Source organism: Lycium barbarum, chromosome 1, assembly GCF_019175385.1.
Source record: "Lycium barbarum isolate Lr01 chromosome 1, ASM1917538v2, whole genome shotgun sequence".
In the NCBI taxonomy this organism is placed as follows: Eukaryota; Viridiplantae; Streptophyta; class Magnoliopsida; order Solanales; family Solanaceae; genus Lycium; species Lycium barbarum.
This window is the reverse complement of record NC_083337.1, coordinates 162,559,115-162,582,688: the sequence shown is the minus strand read 5'-3', so window position 1 is coordinate 162,582,688 and position 23,574 is coordinate 162,559,115. Positions and strand designations below refer to the sequence as shown.

Below are 23,574 nucleotides of genomic sequence, written 5' to 3'. Positions count from 1 at the left end.
CCGAACCAACTATATAAGAAACTCATATACAACCAACTTGTTCCCGAGTCCTACATCTGGAGCCAGTAGGCACAGGAGCGGGTAACCCATATCTGCATCATTTTATAACGGCAGGGGTATATTTGCACCATTTTATAACGGCAAGGGTATATATACACCACTTTTGTAACTAGGGATATATCTGCTCTAAATCGCAAAGTGAAGAGGTATATTTTCACATTTGATCTTTTATTTAAATACAGCTCTCATATCACCTTCAACCTCATTTAAAATTAAATATAGAATCATCAGTCAGAAAGTGTCTTCTTCCTCTCAGAGTACCAAACACATCTATAGAAGATGCAGAAATTATTTGCAGTCAGGGCCTTAAGTTTTGCCACAGCCAAAAACTTCAAACCACAGCAAGCTGCTTTTTCTACTTCCTTACTATTGGATGATACTCAGAAACAGGTAAATTAAACAACCATTTTTAATTTCAATTGATATTGAAGGACCAATAAGTTAAACTTTGAGGGTGTAAGTTGTATTTTACCTTAGACTTCTCATTATCTTATTTGCTTTATGTTAAAGTCCTCATATGGTTTTGTTTGCATAATTTTACAGTTTAAAGAGAGTGTAGCAAAGTTTGCTCAAGAGAATATAGCCCCTTTTGCAGAAAAGATAGACAAAACAAACAGTTTTCCAAAGGTTAAAAACTCATCTTTATGATCCAAGTTTATAGATTTTAATTAAAATATGGTTATGGAGATTAATTATTTGTCTATTTAATTTTCCTTCAGGAGGTTAACTTATGGAAATTGATGGGGGACTTTAATTTGCATGGAATTACAGCGCCAGGTAATTAAACTAGTCATCATATGATTAACCAAAGCGTTTAAGTTATACACATACACGTTAGTGTAAATAATTTGTATACTCTTAGATCATTCAAAAGATCGTAATATATAAACCTTCATAAAATATGGAATTTATAATTTTGAAAATAAGACTTTTGTTAACAGACAAAGTTGACATGATAGCATAATTTCTTTCTACACTGACAATATAAATGAAAAATAATTAGATTCATATAACCAATGAAATAAAGGTAAAGACTTACATGTTTGGCCAAGCTTTTGGGAAGTTAAAAGTGCTTATATTTATAAAAATATGCTTATGTTAGAAAATTAAGTTGTTTGACCAAGATTTTAGGGAAAAAATAACTGCTTTGAGTCACCGTAGAAGTTGTTTTTCAGAAGCTAAAAAAAATAGTTTTTCTCCGGGAGCATTTTTGGAACATCGACCAAGCACAAAGTACTGCTTTAATATTGATAAAAGTGTTTTTTCAATTTAACTAACCAAATACAAACTAGTACTATGCAAAAATAATTTTTCAAAAAACACTTTTTAAATAAGTCAATTTTAAAAGTTTGATCAAACACGCTATTACTCACCTTTACTGCTTACATTGAACCATTCAATTTAATCTTAAGAACCACAAATTAAGGTGCAACTATATATACTACCATTTATCATGGTTACATTATAATAATTTATATGCAAGACATTCGCAATTTGATATAAATTGTCGCTGAGTTTGAATAGGTATTTGCCTCAAATATATGAACACTACGACATTTTTAAGTGCCCAGGCCGGTGATTATATTAAGGTCAAAGGGTGGATAATACATATATATATCCAATAGAAAGGATAGTGTATTATTAGTGTATTATATAGTCTTCTGTAGCAGTAGTTATCCAATAGAAAGGATAATGTATTATTAGTGTATTATATTGGATAATGCATTATTAGTGTATTATATAGTCTTCTGTAGCAGTAGTTATCCAATAGAAAGGATAATGTATTATTAGTGTATTATATAGTCTTCTGTAGCAGTAGTAGTTGAAGAAAACGCAACATCAAGTTAGTAGAGCACTAGTATTTTTGGAGTAAATTCCCTAAAAGATCACTCAAATTGCTATAAATATCACTTTTATTTCTTTTAGGATTAGAATATCACCCAACTATCACTATTTTTCTCAGAATATATTAAACACAAAAAACTCTCCCTCTCAACTAATTGACATGTCATGATTTTTTTAATAAAATAGAAATAATTGCATAGACCTACCCTCAAGTTAAGCCTTCTAACACTAACTTCCCTTGTGGTTTCTGAGATTACGCTCACCTCTCTTATTTTCAACTTTTTGTAACCAAATTAACTTCTTTTAATGATAAAGCTTATCCAATATTTCAAAGTTGCCCTTTCTTGGCTTATATTGAATATTTAATTGTGGAACGAAAATCTTTAAAATATATTACTCTAAAATTAAAATATTTGACCTAGAGTGATCCATTGGGCACAACTTTTCATTAGATGCATTATTTATTTTCTTGTAAATTATAGAACTTGCTAATTGTTATACAACTTAAACATATTAAAGTTTAGATGTAATTTTTTCAGTTACAAATGCAATATTTAAGTACAAAAAACTGTTAATTAATTTATTATAAAAATATAGTTTACTACCAGAGAAATAAAATATTATTTGGTGCATATGTGCAGAAAATCTTATTTTTATATGAACATGATTTATTTTTTGTTCTTAAGTCCAAAAAATTATCAAAATAAAAATGTATTATCTTATGTTAGATGAAAAAAGTTATGGTTATATAATTTTTTATAATTTTACTTTTTTTCAAAGGTTTATTTGTCTTGTGAATTCAAATCCAAGATAAAAAAAAAAGTCAAACATAGTATTAAAACTTGAATGAAATATTGCTCGGATTAGCATTCATGTAGGAGTATTATTAAATAATTATATTAGTGCCACAAAAGGGTATTTTTGGAATATTTTTGCAATATTACCATTTAAACAAGTTAGGATACAAAAAATTAAAAATAAGGGAAGTGAGCATAATATCTTAAATCACAGGGGAAGTAAGTATTATAAGGTTAAATGTGAAGGGGATCTCTGAAATTATTCCATTATTATTAAAAAAAAAGAATTTTATGTGACATGGCTTGCTAATTAGGAGAGAAGAAAAGTTTTGTGTGCTTAATATATTCTGAGGAAAATATTGATAGTTAGGTGATATTTATAGGCAATTCTCAGTACATGAGTGACTTTTAGAAAATTTACTCGTATTTTTGTGCTGTCAATCAGTACGAATTCGATTAAAGACAAACTGGATAACAATTGATCAATGTTCTTTCTAACCGAAAGACCAGAGAGTAGTTAAAAGAAGTAAATGATACAGACAGGCGAGAAGAAGACAAACATAGATAGAGATATTTATGGCTTGTCATATAAATTATAGTACTAAAATAGGAGTCTTTAAATCTCATCAACTTGCTGTAGCAGAGTCTCGTAACGTATTAGAAGCTAGAAGGCATGGCCTAGTTAGATCTCCACCATCATTTGTACCCTTTTCTTTCTGGTGACAATAAAATCGTGATTCGATTGGAAATTAAATAGTATATATATATATTGCAGTACTAAAGTTCCAGCATTATGCTGAACTTTCCGATCTTTTACATATCTATCATCATTTTAGTCAAAAAACTATTACCCCTCTATCACATTTATTGAACATTGAATTTAAAAAATATATACTATATTTATAATCTAAAACAAGCCATAAAAATATCCATTGCTTGCCGGAAGTCCCAATTGTTCATTCTTTATCTTTGTGAAATACTTCATCGATTCACTTTTACTTGTTCATAATGGATTGTGGACACCTAATTAAAATAATAAATAAAGTGTATATTTTATCTTAATATCCATATTAATTGATGTATGACTTAGTAAATTTGGGAAATGACTAGTGAATGTAGAGGGTAAAACAAGAAGAAAAAATTATTTTTCGCTTAATACGTGAAAGTGGATAAGTCAAAATAAAAATCTATTTTTAGTTTAGGGACAAATAAAATTGAATGGAGTGATTACTTTCCTCTCTAAAAAGAAACTCTATACCATTGATTTATCCATAACTCTTACTAGATTATTTGCCACTTTTAATTTTAGGCAAGCGTAGATTTCAGTGAACTTTGGACATGCCAAATTAAAAAATTACACGATTGGAGAAAAACTGTGCTACACGTCACATTACAAAAATCAAGGATATCACCATCTGTCGTGCGACAGGGTGTATGTATCTTTCGATAGCTACACCGTTTTCTATAATATTATGAACAATTATTTCAATAAAATAACGTGAAAAAAAAAACAAGGGGAATATTTATTTGGACAAAGTGAATGGATAACATTTTCTAAAATATCACCTACACGGACCCTACTAAAACCACATAGTTTCACTGAAATGTCCCCAAGACATTTTCACCAAAAAATAAGATCTAAGCACCCATATCATTAAAAAGAAGAGCAATATTTTAAACTTTATTTTTTTTTTCTAATTTAAATAATGATAAAAATAGAATGAATAGGCGACAGTTAAATATAGCCAAGTGGATCAAGATTGTGGACTGCGAATCTGTCATGCATGCTGGGGCGGAGGCAGAGGGGTGTAAGGTATTCTATTGAACGTTATTCGTTGAAAAATTATGCTATGTAAATAGGGTAAAAATTTGTGGACTGCCACTGCATGCATGGGTTCAACATCGTTTGCCAATAATTCATAAATATTAGGTAAATGATTGTCTATGACATGATTTTTTAGTGAGCTTGTCACACACTTACAAATCCTTTTTTTATAGAGGAATATGGTGGTCTCAACCTTGGTTATTTGTACCACTGCATTGCCTTGGAGGAAATTAGTCGTGCATCTGGTGCTGTTGCCGTTTCCTATGGTGTCCAATCCAATGTTTGCATTAACCAGTTGGTAACAGCTTTATTATTCTGAAGTATATTTATATATAATGTGTACTCTTGTTCTATTGATTTTATATGTATGATTAGGAAGATATTTTTCATTCAATCAACTTAATATGCTTTGTCGGTACAGTACTGCATGTTCAAATAATTGTACTCCTAGACCCTACTCTCCTACTATATACACTGACAGGACGATTTGATGACAATTTGTAGGTGAGAAATGGAACCCCTGAGCAGAAGCAAAAATATTTGCCAAAGGTTCTACTAATTCCATTCTTGCTAATTCAATTTCTCTTTATAATTTCTTTTTATTTTTCCTCTTTTGTTTAATGCATAAACTTGAGTTTGCATATAATGCTTGAGTATTAATTCTATTTACGACTTTATTTTGTGAAGCTTATAAGCGGGGATCACATTGGGGCTCTAGCCATGAGTGAGCCAAATGGTAGTTGTTCTTAATTTACTTCCATTATCACTTTGTTTCCACTCCCCCCCCCCCCCCCCCCCCCGCCCCCTCATTTCTGAACTTGAAGTTGCCAATAGGAGAAACATAGGTTTCAGAAAGACAATAAGCACTTAATAACCTTATATGTGGGTGAAAATACAATTGCAATTGAAAAATAATTAAATTTTGAGACTAATGGCGGATATCTTGCTCTCTTTATGAAAATTCAAGCCCGTAGTAGTCAATCTTGACTTCCCCATCCAGGATATATACAACAGTCCCACAATATCGTATGACTCGAACAAACTTTGCGCTAGTAGTTGATTCCAAAGCTCCATAACTTTTATGTTCTAAAATTTTCATGGAAAAACCTGCATTGATAGTTAGTTTTTCTTCTTTACTTGCTCAGCTGGGTCAGATGTTGTTAGCATGAAGTGTCGAGCCGATCGTGTGGATGGTGGCTATGTTTTAAATGGGAATAAGATGTGGTGCACCAATGGTCCTGTGGCTAACACTTTGGTATATAGCGTTTCTTAATTACTTTCTACCTTAATGCTTTAGTAAATACTTATACATATTAACATGATTAGTAGACTTTTTTTTTTTCAAACTTGATGACTTGATGTTAGACGCAAATTCTGTATTATATCTTCTTCATTAATTACTGTGGAGTTTAATTTCATGGTACCATATTTTATGTTCAACTTTTAATCAGGTTGTTTATGCAAAAACGGATACAACTGCTGGTTCGAAAGGAATTACAGCATTTATCGTCGAGAAAGGAATGTCAGGGTATGTACCTCTCACTTATACAAGTTGTCCGAATAAATGAATTTCAAAGTCGAACGTATAAAGTTCAAATTCTGAATCTGTCATCTTGTACTAGTATTAGTGAACCACTAGACGAAGACAATTTCCCCGTTACATGAAATTGCAGTTCAAATACCCACCATAATGTCTTAAATAAAATTGATTTGTCTAAATAATGTTATTAATTTCCTTATTTGATGAAAATGCAGATTCTCAACTGCACAGAAGTTGGACAAACTAGGGATGCGAGGAAGTGATACGTAAGTTTGAATTGGTTAATTCATAATTATATAGAGGAAGTTGCAGTGGATCTCATATTATCCATCATAACCTAACTCACAAATTTCAGGTGTGAACTTGTATTTGAGAATTGTTTTGTTCCTAAAGAAAATGTTCTAGGCCAGGAAGGAAAAGGTAACTGTTTTCAAAAAATCTCAACATCCGATTTATTAATCCAAATATATATGCATCATTTATCTCTCATCTCGTATGTTTACTCGATTTTTGGTACAGGAGTGTATGTTCTGATGTCCGGGCTAGATTTGGAACGACTTGTTTTAGCAGCAGGACCCGTTGGAATAATGCAGGCATGTATGGATATTGTTACGCCTTACGTTCGAGAAAGGGAGCAATTTGGACGACCAATTGGTGAATATCAACTCATACAAGTACGACTCTAACGTTTATTTAGGCCATTTATTTCATTGAGCTGCTCTAACAACAATGATCACATAATATGATTATTAGAGGGTGTAGTGAATGACTGAAAACCATCTGACATTTTTCCGTGCAGGGAAAACTTGCAGACATGTACACTGCTTTACAATCTTCAAGGTTATTGATTATGAAACGAATTAAATTCAATTTTTATCCTCATTTTGATATTGTATTCTTATGCCTATTTCATTTTCCTTGGATTGTCAGATCATATGTCTATGCTGTTGCAAAGGACTGCGACAATGGAAAGATTGATCCAAAGGTCCTTTGACTATTTCCCAGTTACCATTTTTTTTTTTTTTAAATACTTTTGTAATTTATAATTATTATATATACAGGCAGAGAAAAAAATTTAGAAGTCATTACTTACCCCTAAATTCCTAAATTAAATTATCAGGATTGCTCTGGGACCATACTTCTTGCAGCTGAAAGAGCCACTCAAGTTGCTCTACAGGTGAAGCACTTTTTTGAAATACTACCGTCACAATTTATATAACTTAAATTCAAGTCAATATATAATTGTCAGTATATATAACTTAAAATTAAATGGACAAATTGCAGGCTATTCAGTGTCTAGGTGGAAATGGATATATAAATGAGTACCCAACTGGACGTCTTCTACGAGATGCCAAAATGTATGAAATTGCTGCAGGCACTAGTGAAATCAGAAGACTTGTAATTGGTCGTGAGCTCTTTAAAAATAAATAATTAGTAATAAGAATTAGGGATATATCCTACATGATTTATTTTCTTCTTGAATCCCAAAGAATAAGAAAATACCTTCATTTCCCCTATATTGTGAGACTGAATAATTGTATAATTGTATCTCTAAGAAAAATATTTGTCTCATATTTTATTTAATGATCTCCTGGCTATGACCAGTTACCATATGAATATAAAAGGAAATGACCCTACAAAAGTATTCTTTGTTATGTTTTACCGATCGATCTCCTGAATTAAAAGAACTATGTTACTAAAAGAATATTTGAAATCTCATATGTTGATTACTATTAGGTTATAACAAAGAAACAACACATCCTTTCCGATATAGAACTCTCTGTGTTAACTGTTAGGCATATAGCTCTTATTTCTGAACCAGAATCACATTTCACACTAACCCAACCTCGCATAGAATTCATAAATGATTAGAGCATCTCGATTGGAGAAAAGTTTGCTTTCGCCAGGAATTTGTTTGTCAACAAAATTCCACACATCATGACCTAAGTTCCATTTCCGAGGTTATATAAAGAATCCTATTCATCTCCTTGGGTTATAAAATAATCCAATAGCTCCGGACTCCTTCATTGTATTCCAAGGCAAGCTCCTCTAGGTCCTACTATTCCTGATTTTCTACTAAATTTGGGCAACTCGAATATGAATACTACTATATCGCTATGCACAGCTCTTTGGTTTCGGTAGATCCAGATTGGGCTAAGCTTGAAGATCTAATTACATGCTGAAGATGAAAAACAACATGATGACTTCCTTCTTTGTTTTCGCTACTCTTTTAAAATAGCTTGAAGAGTTGAACCAACAAAAGATATTACATTCTACCAGTCCGCTTCAAGCCCGGCTGAAACTTAGCTTCCAATAGTCTCTTCCTACAGAGTTGACCTATATATATATATATGTATGCAATTGTTGGAACTTAAAGAGACCAAGCTTTGGTGTTGTCACTTTACAGATCTACAGGTATATCCATTCAAGCTGGTTCATAGATGAATAGTCCCTACTTTTCTTTTAAAACCGGAAAAGGGGAAAGAAGCTACCTATAAGTATGAATCACAAATTTTAACTTAATGGGCATGTCCAAGAGATCACTGTACAAAAGGTTGTCTGGAGAGGCATGACTCAGGTGTAGCCAATTAATCTATCCACAACTTGATTAGCCTCTCTAAAATAGTATTGCAAAAACATTCCTAGCCACGCCATCCCGCTGACTATCGATACGGACAAATAGACGTGGTGAATACAGAAACGACACCCTCCCCACTCATTCTAGCAACAATTTGGAAGCTAAGCAAGCCAGCAAATGAAAAATAAAAGACAATAAAATAGAATGCCAAAAAAACTCAATTACCTCCAAGTTAAAGCTCTCGTCTTTTTATTTTTTTGATTTCTGATTTTTTGTTTTTTTTTTTTTTTTTTTTGGGTTCCAGATTCTTCCTATATGTACACCTTACAATCCTAAGATGAAGGTACAAGAAAAGGCCATAAGGTAATCCCCTCATGGGAAAAACTTTCGCTCAACTTCGGAGGGAAAAATAACCTCACAGAAGCACTATATACAAAATTTGGCCTTGATCAACCCAGAAAGGTAATTCAGCAACTTGAGCTCATTGTATGGACTGTAAGGCTTCAAAATTTGCTGCAGACTAAGCTGAAAATCACACGTAAGGCTTCAAAATTTGCTGCAGACTAAGCTGAAAATCACACGTAAGGCTTCAAAATTTGCTGCAGACTAAGCTGAGAATCACACGTTGTCTAGTGACCGTCCTCCTTCGTGCTTGCACTGGCCCCGCCTCTGGCATGTTTGAAGTCATCCAAACTTTGGAACTCTTCTCTGAGTAATCTATCTAGTTCTGGACGCTTCTTTAGAGGCGCTCTCTGACCTCGTTGCTGACGAAAATGGTGAAAGGCCCTTCCAGAATGACCGTAGTAGGATCATATTAGTAAGAGAAAAAAATTACTGCCAGTTGTAAGTTCTACAAAAACTAGGAATCACCAATAGCAAACATAATATCTCCTAAAACTAACTCTAAATCAGCCCTTCCACAAGCGGTCAGATGCATGAGAGTCCCTCTCAAAAAATTAAGAGTTTAACGAAACACTGAAGATGGATCACACAAATGTAACAAAAACAACAAAATACCCAGTGTAATCCCACAAGCGGGGTGTGGGATCTAAATTTTAAAAGGCAAGTAATCAGAGGCTTAAAATGATTCAGAAAACATAGGTTCTCACTTGGGGCTTAAACAATTACTATCAAAAAGCATTCAATCTACATGGATACCTTGAATCCCAGTGCTTTGATCCTTCAATGTCAGCCAGAGTCTCATAGGTGTCACACAAAAAGAATGTGGAAGGAGAGGACACTGAAATGAGAATTTTCAAACAAGGAAAGGTATATTACCAGTACTTCTCAAGGCCATAAAGGTTTCCCTTATTGTAAGTGCCAAGCGTCAATCTCTCGAAGTCGTCATAAATGTCCTCTCTAAATTCCTTTTCCAAACCATAACTGAAACAAAAACAGAGCAATAATGAGTAGCTAGATAAGTATGTCAGAAGGAAAGGGCGACTGCTGAAAAGAAGGGTAACTACTGAAGTTGCATCACATGGATGTGGGTTTAGAAAATTACCAGCTGCAAGAGTTCAGAAGTAAAAGGGTAAACAAAACTTGTCACTAAGAAAGGCATGTAAATCTTTCTTTTTTCCCCAGATAAATTACAATGACATGTAAACACTACCTATAAAATCTAAACAGACACTCCATCCCATAGTTATAATTAGCCGCTGCATCTTCTTGAGCCATCTTTTGGAACTCATTGTACATAGAACGTATAAACATGTTCCGCAGAAAATACGACCAAAACCTGTACAATGTATTCATTTCCTGCATGCCAAAAAGATAAGAACCTTCAGCGAAAATTAATTATGCATTTTAGGCACGTAAGTAGATGGCCAAATGTGCAGTAGATGGACCAACAGATGCATCATCAAGACAGAGAGAGAGAGCTGAGTCAGGGACTTCTCACTATGAGTTCAGCCAATTGCTCAGTAGGAATATTGCTCATTTCTAAAGTTTGTAAGCATTCATGTGATTCCTTTCAACCAATATCAGGTTTGCAAATTCAAGAGAACTTGTCCTTTTTGTACAGATTTATTTTAAAATTGGATTTATCAACAAACAGTACCTTTTGGGTAAAGAGAACAGTACTACTTGTGAAGATTTGTTTGATAAGTGAATTATAAACAAAGAGTGCCTTCTAGGTACTGGAAAAAATTTCTTTCTTCATGAGGGCGCTGGAAATTCTCTATTTGTGTAAATAGTTGGATAGATTTCTCAGAGACCTAATGTTAGAACATTCTTGTAAATTTTTGGCACTATCTTGGTGCAACAATAATAAGATGACTTTGTCTTGTCAAAACAAAAACCTGAAGGAACAAAGTCAATGAAACCATGAAACAAATTTCACATATATATATATACAGCGGTAAGTTATCTTTATTCACATCCCAGCCCCAAATGAACTTGCAGAATTGAAGTGATATTCCTCGCATTTTAAACCCTTCCTATATAAGAGGCAATTCACTGCAATTAAATTTAATATAATTCCTCTTTGTTTCCTTTTTATAAACCTCAAGGACTATCATACAACAACATATCCAGCAAAATCCCACAAAGTGGGGTCTGGCGAGGGTAGAGTGCGCAAACCTTACCCCTACCTTGGGAGGTAGAGAGGCTGATTTCGGGAGACCTCGGCACAAGGACCAACAATTCAATACAGTATAAAAAGCCATGGCGAAATACTATAAAAACATGATAAAGATGTTTGAGAAAAAGGAAGCCGCAACTATCACAAATTAATATGATAAGGGAAATACAAGAAACAACAGATAGAAGCAGAAATTGAAGGACAAGAAACTACAAAAGGTAGTACTACGGCTACTAATATGAAAGTGGGTGATGCTATCATGGAACTAGTAAATCAAGCACAAGGAATTGCAGAACAAAAAATAAGTAGGCACCTCACTGCAACCAATTCCAAGTTTCTTGCGATCATTCAGACAACGCTTATGATACTTCTTGTACCTACAAGGCGGAAAACCCAAAACCAACATTCAGGAGGGAAAAGAAAATGCACAAGGAATATATGTATAAATCAGTGCACATGTAGAGCCGAGCATGAACAGATGCAAGCACATGAATACAAAATGAACAGAACACAGCTCCTTAAAACATTAAGTCTACTCACAGCTGTTGTGTGAAACCATTTTCTTGTAGAAGCTTGTGACTTGGATGCTGGAAGGGTGGAAACGGTTTCGGCATGGAACCCACAGGCGGACTACTACTAGCAAGATTGCTATGCGGAGAGGCACTCAACTTTGAAGGCCTTGACCTGGAACATAAGTTCAGGTATACTAAATTTACTGGAAACAATCTCAAACATATAACAAGTACACAAACACAACCCCGTCAGAACACGTCCAAGGATCCAGAACATACACATGACTGTCGGGAGGTGTAGAACCAAAGAAAAATCCAACTGAATCGCTAGGTGGACTTTCAGATACTGTTCCTACAGTATTCCGTGAAACCCCATGATTCCGGTAATTTACAGAAAACAGCCGCTGCTTATGTATTGGATGCGGTTTAGAAAATCCTTTGTTTTGCTTTCTCCGAGAGTTAGAATTTCCAGGGCCTTCAGTGTTTTTTCCTCCAGAAGAATGATCAGCATACTTTGATTTTGATAAAGAAGCAACACTACCAGAAGATCTGGTAATCTCATCTCTAGAGTCGTTACTGGAATTGTTAGTTCTACGACTGGATCGCGTAGCTTTAAGCTCCTGAAATATGAGGAATCAATATAATACTGTACAAGTTGAATGGGGCAAGAATGACCTAATTAAAGCAACACCACCAACCTGCTCGTAGAAGTAGAGGCCATCATTTATTGCAGAAGCAAGCTCAGTAGATATTGGTTTTGATTCTTTTCCAGCAGTTCCAGATACCTGAGATGTCCGAGTGTTCTGTAGGCAATCACACAGATGAGGTAATTAGTCTAATTATACAATACTTCGGCCCCGTAGTGTACAAGAAATAGAAGAAAAGCAACAGAAGTACTGTGTAAACACAATAGCTCATTTTTCCACATGCTTGAGCTGCATCAGTTGCAGTATCTTAGCTTTTCAATGAATTTGGCCAAAACTTTTGTCAATAGAGAAACTGGTTTTCAAACCTTTTTTTTTTTTTAATGACACAGGAACCCGCAGCCGCTACCTTTCAGGTGCGCACAGGGTACCCAGCAACTGTGCAATAGCTCACAAACCACACAGGAGAGATCATCCGCACTAGGCAAGCCCCGTGCGGCGAGCTCAACCCAGAAAGCAAATCCCCTACTGTCGTAGGCAGGGGGTTTCGAACCTGAGACCTCCATTATGAAAGCCCCATGCTCAACCAACTGAGCCACCCTTGCGGGTGTTTTCAAACTTATTTATTCTTGCCAATACAAATTACCTACTCATGAAAATTAAAGACTCGGCAAACTAAAGACTTGAAAGAAAAACATAAAGAGAGCCATTAAGGAAAGCATCAGCTTCTACACACCAACCCCAGATATGGCTGTCATTAACAAGGATGAAAGTACAATTACCTTTCTCTAGAAACTAGGATAGAAAGTGGTGAAATCCGATATACATCACCAGTCATATTGACAACAGAAGTGCAACTTTGGAAGCATAAGAATCAAAACATCATCATTCTAAATATACACTAAAAAGGGGCCCATTTCTAAGTCGTGATTACACGACCAAACGCCCGAATAATTCATTTCTATGTATGAATTGCACCACAAAGATGTGGGCCTTACCAATCTGTCTCACTATATCATTGAAAACTTGGAATGAGGAATAGGAAATCATGAGTAGCTGTAGTAATAGCAATAGATTCCCTCATCTCAAACTCCAAACGAAATAACACTGACGCTATAACAATTACTTTTCACCAGTAATCTTATATTAAATATGTTTTTTTTTAATAAACTAAGATCAAGCTACTCTTGTAATTACTTACACCATTTAATAACTTTGTTTTTAAATGGTGGCATTCAAGTCAGCTTGCGCGCACCTCGACTAATCTGTAGGTACTTTCTACATCCCGCCAGTACAACTACTGTGTAACTCTACCCACCAATCCCTAGGAACCCACATAGTTTAGACAATTAGCCTCAATTGCAATTGTACATTGGCTGTCAAGGTTGGTATCCAACTTTTCGACCGCTAGACAACTTTTTGGGCTTACACTATCTAAACTAACAGTGAATAGGAAAAAAGTATTTTGTCATATTTTGCTTATAGTTGCTTGTGGATCACATTAGAAACAAATTATGCAATACGGCAGGCAATACATTTGTATGCCGATCATAATAAAAGCGGCAACCTTAGGTTGTCCGTTCACATCCTTTTAGAAACTTCCTCCTACCTCTTTTATTTGGAATGCAAAGATTCCAGTAGAGGAAAAGCTTTTCGTTGGTTGTTCTTCAATCATTTGCATAAAATCACTTGCTAAACTTGAAAACACCTTCACATCCTTAAGCCCTAATCATCAGATTGTACGCAGAAAGGGCAAACATAATTTTTCCTTTTTATGTTGATTCGACATAGTCTATGTGGTTAGTGTGCAATCTACAACAACCCAAGACTAATTTCGTTGGTACATCAAGTCTGCTGGAGCGATTTTCATGTTCCTCCATGATGTAATGCGGCAAGCTTCTTCCGAGGTGAATGGCAGATCTTCATCGAGACCAGCAGGTTCTATTTATTAAAAAAAAAAAAAATCTACGGAATTTCATGTTTAGCTCAAGGACCACCTAGTCCTCTTATTTCTGTTTCTCAAAACAAAATTTAATTTTTCTTATAATACAAATAAGTGGGTACGTCAGGCAACTTAATAACAAATATTTTATGTAATTAATAACTAGTTATAATCTTTTCATCTCCCAAGACTTAATATAAAAAGACAGTAAAATGAGTTTTTTTTTTTGGAAACTGACAGTCAAATGCAGTTGATGCACGTCTACTACTTAGATGTGATCAAGTACCTGAGGCCCGCTTGTCAAAGTACAAAATGAGGCATAAGCATTAATTAGGACCCAACATTGTAAAAGAACAAGACGAGGCATAGGAATTAATTAGGAAATGAACAAAACATAGAACTATGTAGTTCAAATCCCATGAGTTCTTTCACAACTACATTGGCAAAAAATATTGAATAGGACCTCTATTGTACTGGCATACTCGGAACATCAGTTTGACCCAAAGGGGAAGACTACCAGTAAGAACCCCCACATGTCTGTAAATTCTTCCCCAAAATGAAATACTTATTACTGGAACTATAAGCCAAGAAAAAAAGATAATGGGATTTGTGATGTGTAATGAAAGTAATACAATGTAAATCCAATGTCAATCAGCGGAATGAACGAATGAATAAAAAAATTAAATCACTCATTATATGCATCCAGAAACTAATCACCAGGAATATACAAGACCTGATGGTACCTGTAACATAAAATAGGAGTCTATGCTCCAGTTGTTAATGCACGTAGTAAAACTTTTAGGAGTAAGTTTGACATGGAAACAAGTGAAGTTGAAACACATGACAAATTAAAAAGTTATCTGTGGAAACTGAAATCACAAATTAAAAGGTTATCTTTGGAAACTGAAATCACCCACATAAAAGACGTGGAGAGCAATATTCTTACCCGAGTTACAATGACAAGTTTCTCAATAGCCTCATCATTAACGTCCATCTCATCATCTTCCTCATCAACTCTTCATGAGCAACACCACCAAGATGTAAACAATTTAGTCAGCAATATCGAACCAGCAAGAGATATTTGCTCATACAAAAGTCTGTCCTCACAGTACGACTTGGTCATTCCATGTGGAGTCAACGGAGAAAATCAAGTAAAAGTGATAGCAATTACCATCAATTCTTTTTCTTTTTGAGAAAAGGTAAGTATTATTGATATCAAATCTAGCACTAAGTGCAGTAGTTACATCCAAAAGAAGCAGCAAAAAAAAGAAAGAGTCAACCCCAGCTATCTACAAAGAAGATTCTATGTATTGTAGCAGGGACCAGAATTCTTTTTCTTCATAAGTGTCATCACACACAGAAGCTTGTAATTATATGATCACTAGTTAACTTTTTTAACCTATTTACCAGCTGTAGTAAAACGATCAACACACAAAAGCTATATACTTTTCTATTAAGCCCACAGAACCAGTCTGCTTCAGATACATACCAATTCCCAATTTATGAAAGCAAATCATATAAGTATCGCTATATGATTTTTTGGAGGGAAATGTTAAAAATGCATATAGAAGGCTTTTCACCTTGACTTTACTAACGAACAAGAAGACACCAATAATATTAACCGAATTGGTTAGATTCTGGGAGGAAAGAGATGATAAAAATTGCAATGCGCACAAGCAAATGAAGCATAATATGACCCTATAGAAATAGATATAAGCTGAACAAAGTAAACAGCAGTGTCAGTCATCAACATATCCTTGTGTCGAAACAAGCCAGCTATGAAGCAAACCAAGAGAAAGTCTAAGCAAATTCAGATAAGAAAATAAACAAAACCACATTTAGAGAAATCATCTATACCTTCCACTCAAAGAGAGCTGGTCCTTTTTATGTTCAAGCTCCATCTCTTCATCAAGCATGAATGTGCTCGAGAAATCATTAGATAAGTCGTCTACATTCTGTTCTACAACATCTGATGCCATAACCTTTCTTGCATCACCACTTCCTTTGTCAACTCTGTGAGTTGAACCATGGAACCCAGATTTTTTCCTACTGGTTTCTGCTTTACTAAAAAATGATATTTTTTTAGCCTGTTTCTCTGATGATGCCAGTTCACCTACACGATTTTCTTGGGACAATGTGATTTGATTTCCATCCTCTTTATTTTCATTGACCTCATCATTCTTTATAACCTTCCCCACTGGGTGTTCCGATGGAGTCAAAGGGGATGATTTCTGATCAGCGTAACCTGAAACCCACTTTGACCATTCATCACGCCTTCTCAACTTGTCTCCCTGCAGAAAATAAGCAAATTACACATTAACAAATAAGGACAAAGACACAGGAGCATTTAACGTAGAAGGCAAAGAAAACATAAGAGTGATCATATGCTAGCTCTAAAGCTCTTTGTACTAGCAATTGCCAAATTAGTCTCAATAATTTTACCCAAGTTGCAAATTCGTCTACGAATGATCTTTAATTCTCATTGCAAATGATGGCGCGAAGCGAGTGGCAAAGGAAAGACCAGGAAGGGAAGATTGGAGCAGTAAATAAGAAGGAAAACCAAGGAGGGAAACCTAGAAGTAGAACTTTACCTTTCTTTTGTTTTTTGTTTCAACTTTGACAGTTTCTTTTATTTTCTTCTTCTATTTATGATGTTCCGAGTTTCTGACTTCACCTTTACCCGACAAAGGCAGTGGAGGTCTTAGTCTGCCCAACGGTACAAGAAGGGACCATTTTGGAAGTAATAGATGTTTAGGACGCAATACGAACAACTTAGTATGAGAAAACTTGGAACATAAATGTAAAAACAAGTTGGGAAATTCACTCTTTTTCATGCCACAGGAAAAGGAAAGAGACAGTGGGGAATTCGAACAAAAGGGAAAGCCTTTTACCTTTACTTCAACAGTGCTTGAAGCCTGCAATGCATCAATGATAAATGATGTATCTGTACTCATTCTTTTAACCTGAAGCAGAAGTGGAAAAGAATATCTGCAATTAGAGCTTTTTTCATTTCACAGAAAGGATAGATGCTTAAATGTGTCAGACAAAGTTAAAAAAGCGAATATAATGAGACAAAATCCAACTACAAGTTTAACAAATGAAAATTTTTTGAAACAAAATTTGAAGGACTTCAATATAAAAACAAAACACTGCAACCTATCACTCACTCCAACATAAATATTAGAGTATCTGAGAAGTTTTGAAAGATTGTACCCTTTTGAAGTCGGCGATAATAGAGATTGGAACCCAACCTTGATCATCCATTAAGGAAAGCAAGTACTGATCATTCTGCAAATTCTGATCACTGCCAAGGCAAAGGTACATATTCTTGATATCAATCTACAGTAGTCAAAAATTTGTAGGACATATTGCTGGCAAAGTAATTAACCCACAAGGCTGAATCTATGCAACAATACTTTTTTTTTTTTTGATTGGTCTATACAACACTACTTCTTGAAATGTAAATCCACTAAAGAGTGGAATCGTCTCATGAACTTCAAAATATTATTTAGAAGGCGTTTCCATGAAAAGGTTACCTACTATTGTTCCTGCCATACAAGCTTACAACTGTAAAATATGGAATCAATGAAAATGCAGCCAATACCACAATCAGGGAATAATTAAATCTAATCAAGAAAACATAGAGAAAGCCATGTAGTCACCTGAAATAGTACTCAATTTGCTTCATTATGCTCTCTCTCAAAGGTAATGCAGGTGATGGTGGCGTAGAGGCCCCAGAACTGACAGGATGTGGGACAAGGAAAGGTGGGTAAGGCACTCTTACAGAGACAGCAGGGGGAGGAAGAAAATATATAGCTCCTGGAGGACCTGTAAAATAGCCAGCTGTCATTTCCATTTAAAAACAAATCGAATACTACGAATCATTTCATGACAGAACAAACAACTAATTACAGCAATAGAGATGACAGCCAGAACAAACAACTAATTACAGCAATAGAGATGACAGCACACAAGAGATGGAGATAGTAGCTGTTAAGAAGAGCGGCAACAGTTGATGAAGACGATATTAGTGACATTCCAAAGCACCAGTATAAGGTAGGGAGAAATAGGAGCAGTACAACTTTAATGGTAAAAGACAAGGCCGTCAAGCTACATTTAATGTTAAAAACCATACTATTTTTGTATTTTTAAGAATAATAATGAGGTAACTTGTTCAGGAAATAAGCTATGCATAGATTACCGGGAAAATTTGTGCCATCCATGTAACCTGGAGCTGGACCGAAAAAAGGAGGCCTCGGGAAAGGCCTTAGCCCCATACTTTGTTGTAACTGAATGTCATCTTTAGAACCTACAGGCCGCTGATTAGGCAAGGCTGAACTGAACTGGCTACCACGTTCTTGTGTATTAGGTCTTCCTCTGTAGAATTTGGAATCATGAGTATTTGGATCCCCTCGTGACGGGGGATGAAACCCACCATTTATAGGGGGTACAAAAGCTTGAGCTGCAGCATCACCATCGGACCTAGCAACGTGACCTTCGGCTCCTGGGAAAGACCCTCGAGGGGGCTGATATGCATACCCTGGAAGAGGAATATGTGGCATAGGTACCATACCTTGATAAAAAGGAGGGAATCCTGGTTGGTGGTAAGCCAAGGGTACAGGAAATGATGGCACACCATTTTGGTTGTGCCTGAGGCCTGCTCTTTGTTGAACTGCGGATGATGACTTATTTGACGATTTTGCACTAGAAGATCCATGGAACTTTAGCTGCTCACCTCGGACCTACAAGACAACAGATCATCAAATATACTTCATGGTAAATTGGTAATACATCCTAATTCATGGTAGTGAGGAATGAAATCCATCTACAGAGGCGTAATGACCGGACAAAGTTGCAACATGATGAATCCATTTGAATCGGACCATTATGGTGCAGTATCTTGCAAAGTTATCAGACAAAGGATTACTTCGACACACGGACAACAGACAGAGAACAATGACTAATCAGTTTTGACATTTTAAGCTGAAACAGATGAAAGAAAAGTACATTACAAGACCATCAGAAGAACCCAAAACTTATGACAACTAGAAGAAATACACTTTCATGCCAAGCTACATGGGGTCAGCTATATGAGTCCTCAATATCTAATTGGGTGAATGTTTCTGCGGCAGCACATCTCTTCTCTAGCAATTGTTCAGCACCACCGCACCTTTTTTGGTAACCATTTTGGTCACTCAAATTTCTAGTGACTATTCCGGCGGCAACAAACCTCTTTCCAATAATCTTTTAGATAGCACCAGACCTATTGCAACCAGCACTCAGGCTATTTTCTGGCAGAAAAAATTTTCCATGAGTGTAACAACAATGCCTCCTCTTATAGTAGAGGCTCCAGTGACACTGCCTCTTCAGGTCATTTAGCCAGTGACTTTTTCAACTTTCCAAATAAATATTTAAAATGTTTGCCACTTAAAACTTGGAAGGTGCGTTAAAAATGTCAAGAGAAACATTCAGAATATTGCTTGAGTAAATCCTAAGTCATCACATATACCCACAAATTCTATCAGACACAGCCTCTCTACCCGACAAAGGTAGAGGTAAGGTCAGTGTACATCCTACCCTTCCTAAACCCACGTGGGATTCCGCTAGGTATGTTATTGTTGTTGTATCACATATACCCACAAATCTTTTAAATCCATTAATGAGTATTTACACGTGTTCAAAAGAGAATAAATTTCACCACATTAGTAAATCAATACAGATGACGAATAGAAAATGTACAGACCAAATTTGAAAAAAAAAAAAAAGAGTTTTTAACTTTTATACAGGTACGGTGTAAGGATTCTAAGCACTATCAGTTCCAATAACAAGCATGAAATGGTAACCCATAGAAGATAATAATTACCTGTTCCAGCGCTTATAAAAAAATTACACCGTTATAGCGTATAAAATCAAAATCCAGCAAATTGTCATTGTTAAGAGTAAATCAGAAGGCATCACATATACCCGCAGATCCTTTAAATCCGTTAAGGTGTGTGTTATATACACATGTTCAAAAGAGAATAAAGTTCACCACATTCATAAAAATTAATACAGATACGAATGGAAATTTAAAAAAATAATAATAATAACTTTATAAAGACTAATTACCTGTTCCAGCCCTTAAAACTTCGCTAGAGTAAAAAGAATCTTTTCCTATTAGTATAGTACTCCCTCTGTTTCAATGTGTTTTGTCTTACATTCCTTGTTAGGCTGTTTGAAAAAAAGAATGTCTTTTTCCTTTTCTGGAAACTCTTTAACCACATGGCGCGTTTATTAAACCACAAGATCATAAGACATTTCGACACATATCTTTAATTTAAGACCACAAGATTCAAAAGTCATTCTTTACTTTCTTAAACTCCATGCCAAGCCGAAACCAAACAAACAAATTGAAACAGAGGGAGTAATACAGATTATGAAAGAAAAATAAAAAATAAAAAGAATTAAAAATGAGTAACTTTATACAGGCACGAAGTAAGGATTCTACACCACAAGCAATTCCAATAGCAAGCATAAAATGGTAACACATACAAGATAATAATTACCTGTTCCAGCGCCCTTAAAACTTCGCTAATGTCGAAAAAAAAAAAGAACCTTTTACTATTAGTACATAAAAGTCTTTAATTTAAGACCACAAGATGCAAAAGTCATTCTTTGCTTTCTTAAACTCTTTGTCAAATCAAAACCGGACAAACAAATTGAAACAGAGGGACTAATACAGATGACGAATGGAAAATGAAAAAAAATGAAAAGGAGTAACTTTATACAGGCACGGATAAGGATTCTACACACAAGCAGTTTCAATAGCAAGCATAAAATGGTAACACATAGAAGATAATAATTACCTGTACAACCCTTAAAACTTCGCCACAGTTAAAAATAATCTTCTACACTGTCAGTATTCAAAAATCTTCTTTATTTTCTTAAACTCTGTGTCAAGTCAACACCAAACATAGGGAATAATACAGATGACGAAAGAAAAAAAAAAAAAAAGGAGTAACTTTATACAGGCACGGTACAAGGATTACACACACAAGCAGTTTCAATAATTACCTGTTCCAACCCTTAAAAAAAAAACTTGTACAAATGTTAGTATTATAAGATTAAAATGTAAGCAATAAAATTAACCTTATCGGATGCAGCATTGCGGCAATCAGTGTCTGACGGCGACTTAACGGCGGAAGTAGAATCATTAGTTTTAAGCATTTGTTGAGCATCAGATAATGCCGGCCACGAATCAGAATCATTATTCACCGTCGCCGGTGAAGAAGGCGTATCGGACGCCGGCGCCGGAGTTTTCCAGGGGGACTTAAGAGGTTCAGTCACCTCCTTCTGATCATCTATACTAGTCTCATTTTCCGCCATAATCGTCACAAACTTCACTTATGTATAATTTATGTATTTGAATTAAGAGATGTTTGGGGGAAATTACGGCGGAGATATACAGCGGTGACTGAGTTGCAGAAAGAGAGGGACACACTACTAGGGTTGAGAGTGTTTTCACAGACAAAGAGACAAAATATTGAATGTTATCAAACAATGACACTATTGCTCACTGCTATGTGTATTTACTTATAACAGTATAATTTGGTAAAAAAAATAATTAGGTATTATTTTCTTAATTGTTCAAATTCCAAAGGAGATAAGATTGGGCTATTCAGACGATAAAATCCAATTTAAAGATATCCTTACTGTGATTCTGGATAATTTCACTCGTTTATCGCGTTTTGTTTTTTAGACCTTACTTTGAGAGATTTTACTGGGTATGTTGTTGTACTCAAGTTTTATTTTATTAGTTAAAACTATTACATTTTGTTTTTAAATATGGATTGCGTAATTTTTCGATTACAATAAAGTAAAAGTAGAGTAAGTCTATGAAATTAACCTCGTTATTATGTAGGATTAGATATTAGTGAAGAAATTGCACGGTTTGCCTTCAAATGGGCTGGTTTTTAATTTTTGTCCTTCAAAATTAAAATTATGTCTAGTAGGGCATAAGTTCTTTAAAGGAGCGGGATATAACTTGCGAGATGTGATGATGCGAAAAATATAAATTTATGCGACAGACAAAAATTAAAGGCCAGCACAAAATAGGGCAAAAGTGCAAGTGACCCATTATTATTTGGAAAGTTAAATGGTAGCAATAATAGATATTGTAATTTTTTGTTTTAATTTGCCCCTTTTGATTTTTCACTTTAATTTGCTTAGTGTATTTTAAATTAAAGCATTTAACTCCTTATACAATGGAAATACTATCATACACATAAAATTCTCATTATATTGGGTTAAGTGTTTTTATTTTTTTTGGAGAGAGAGAGAGAGAGAGGAAGTTTTATTCAAATAAAAGCTAGCCAGGTTCAGTAATATTACATCCCACAGAAATATTACTTTTCGCAGTAATGCCTTTAGAGGCATTTAGATTTTGGCTACCAATACAACAAACATTTGCTGATACAGGTTTACCTAAAGAAACTTCCTTTCCGCCAACAACTTGGATTCCTGGTCATGAAAAAAGGGGTGGGGTTAAGTGTTTGATATGGAAAGATATTTGCAACTCTGTAAAAAGCTATATTACTTTATCATATTGGTTTTCGGTGTAATTTATTTTTGTCAATTTAATTCTTTGTTTAGTTACATTTGCATTATCAAGTTCACTGTCAAATTTAATCCTTGTCTCAAGGGTGTAGACAAGTAGAACTAAGTGAGATTGAAGGAATTTTCAGGATTGATCTGATTTTTGACCCCAAATTAGGAATATATTCAATCCTATTCTATTTTTCTGATCATGATTTGATTTTGACCCCGAATTAGGAATATATTCAATCCTATTCTATTTTTCTAATCAAGCAAATCACTTGTCAAACTCAAGTAGCTTAGGAAACAAAAAAGTTAAGTAGCGCACCCTGGTTTAGTAATTAGTGAGGTAAATTAAGAATCGTGAATTTTATAAGTTTAGATTTTGGTCTCTGTTCAAATTCTTGCAAAATAAAAATACTAGGTAATTTATTTACATCAAAACATAGTAAGTGATTTCTTTTATCCAAAGCCACCCCATTTTTGTGCTAATTAGAGGTAACAAATATCTAATGAAATTAATCGAAATGCACAAGCTAGCACGAATATGCTAAGAGGTTTACAGGGGCATTTTATTAAAAGAGACTTTTGAGTTACTTATTTAAGAATTTAGGACTCAAGTTCTAAAAATTAGGTAAAAGGGACTCTATCCCCCTAAGTTTTTTTAATTTACACA

General features: G+C 34.8%; 2 protein-coding genes across 3 annotated transcripts; one reads left to right on the top strand and one right to left on the bottom strand.

Moving 5' to 3' along the window:
- Positions 1 to 264: 264 nt before the first annotated feature.
- On the top strand, positions 265 to 7,709 carry LOC132626061 (2-methylacyl-CoA dehydrogenase, mitochondrial). The gene is made up of 15 exons (XM_060340789.1): positions 265 to 450; positions 604 to 687; positions 780 to 837; positions 4,701 to 4,825; positions 5,032 to 5,076; positions 5,215 to 5,263; positions 5,673 to 5,782; positions 5,979 to 6,055; positions 6,283 to 6,333; positions 6,423 to 6,487; positions 6,587 to 6,741; positions 6,867 to 6,907; positions 6,998 to 7,052; positions 7,188 to 7,244; positions 7,352 to 7,709. Exons 1-15 carry the CDS (start codon positions 340 to 342, stop codon positions 7,496 to 7,498), a joined length of 1,230 nt encoding a protein of 409 aa, XP_060196772.1. The 5' UTR covers positions 265 to 339; the 3' UTR covers positions 7,499 to 7,709.
- Positions 7,710 to 8,847: 1,138 nt separating this feature from the next.
- Positions 8,848 to 21,874, bottom strand: LOC132603415 (la-related protein 1A). 2 transcript variants are annotated; one of them, XR_009568244.1, is made up of 15 exons: positions 21,453 to 21,874; positions 18,526 to 19,066; positions 17,987 to 18,152; positions 17,538 to 17,628; positions 17,216 to 17,287; positions 16,182 to 16,615; positions 15,271 to 15,340; positions 12,437 to 12,541; positions 12,018 to 12,358; positions 11,767 to 11,910; positions 11,540 to 11,603; positions 10,258 to 10,403; positions 9,924 to 10,028; positions 9,182 to 9,431; positions 8,848 to 9,138 (listed from the first exon to the last, which is right to left on the bottom strand). XR_009568244.1 is itself a non-coding variant. In XM_060316466.1 (14 exons), exons 1-14 carry the CDS (start codon positions 21,687 to 21,689, stop codon positions 9,275 to 9,277), a joined length of 2,673 nt encoding a protein of 890 aa, XP_060172449.1. In that variant the 5' UTR covers positions 21,690 to 21,874; the 3' UTR covers positions 8,848 to 9,274. The 2 variants fall into 2 exon arrangements, 1 of the variants encoding a protein (XP_060172449.1); XM_060316466.1 differs by having other exon boundaries at positions 8,848 to 9,431.
- Between the last annotated feature and the right edge of the window lie 1,700 nt (positions 21,875 to 23,574).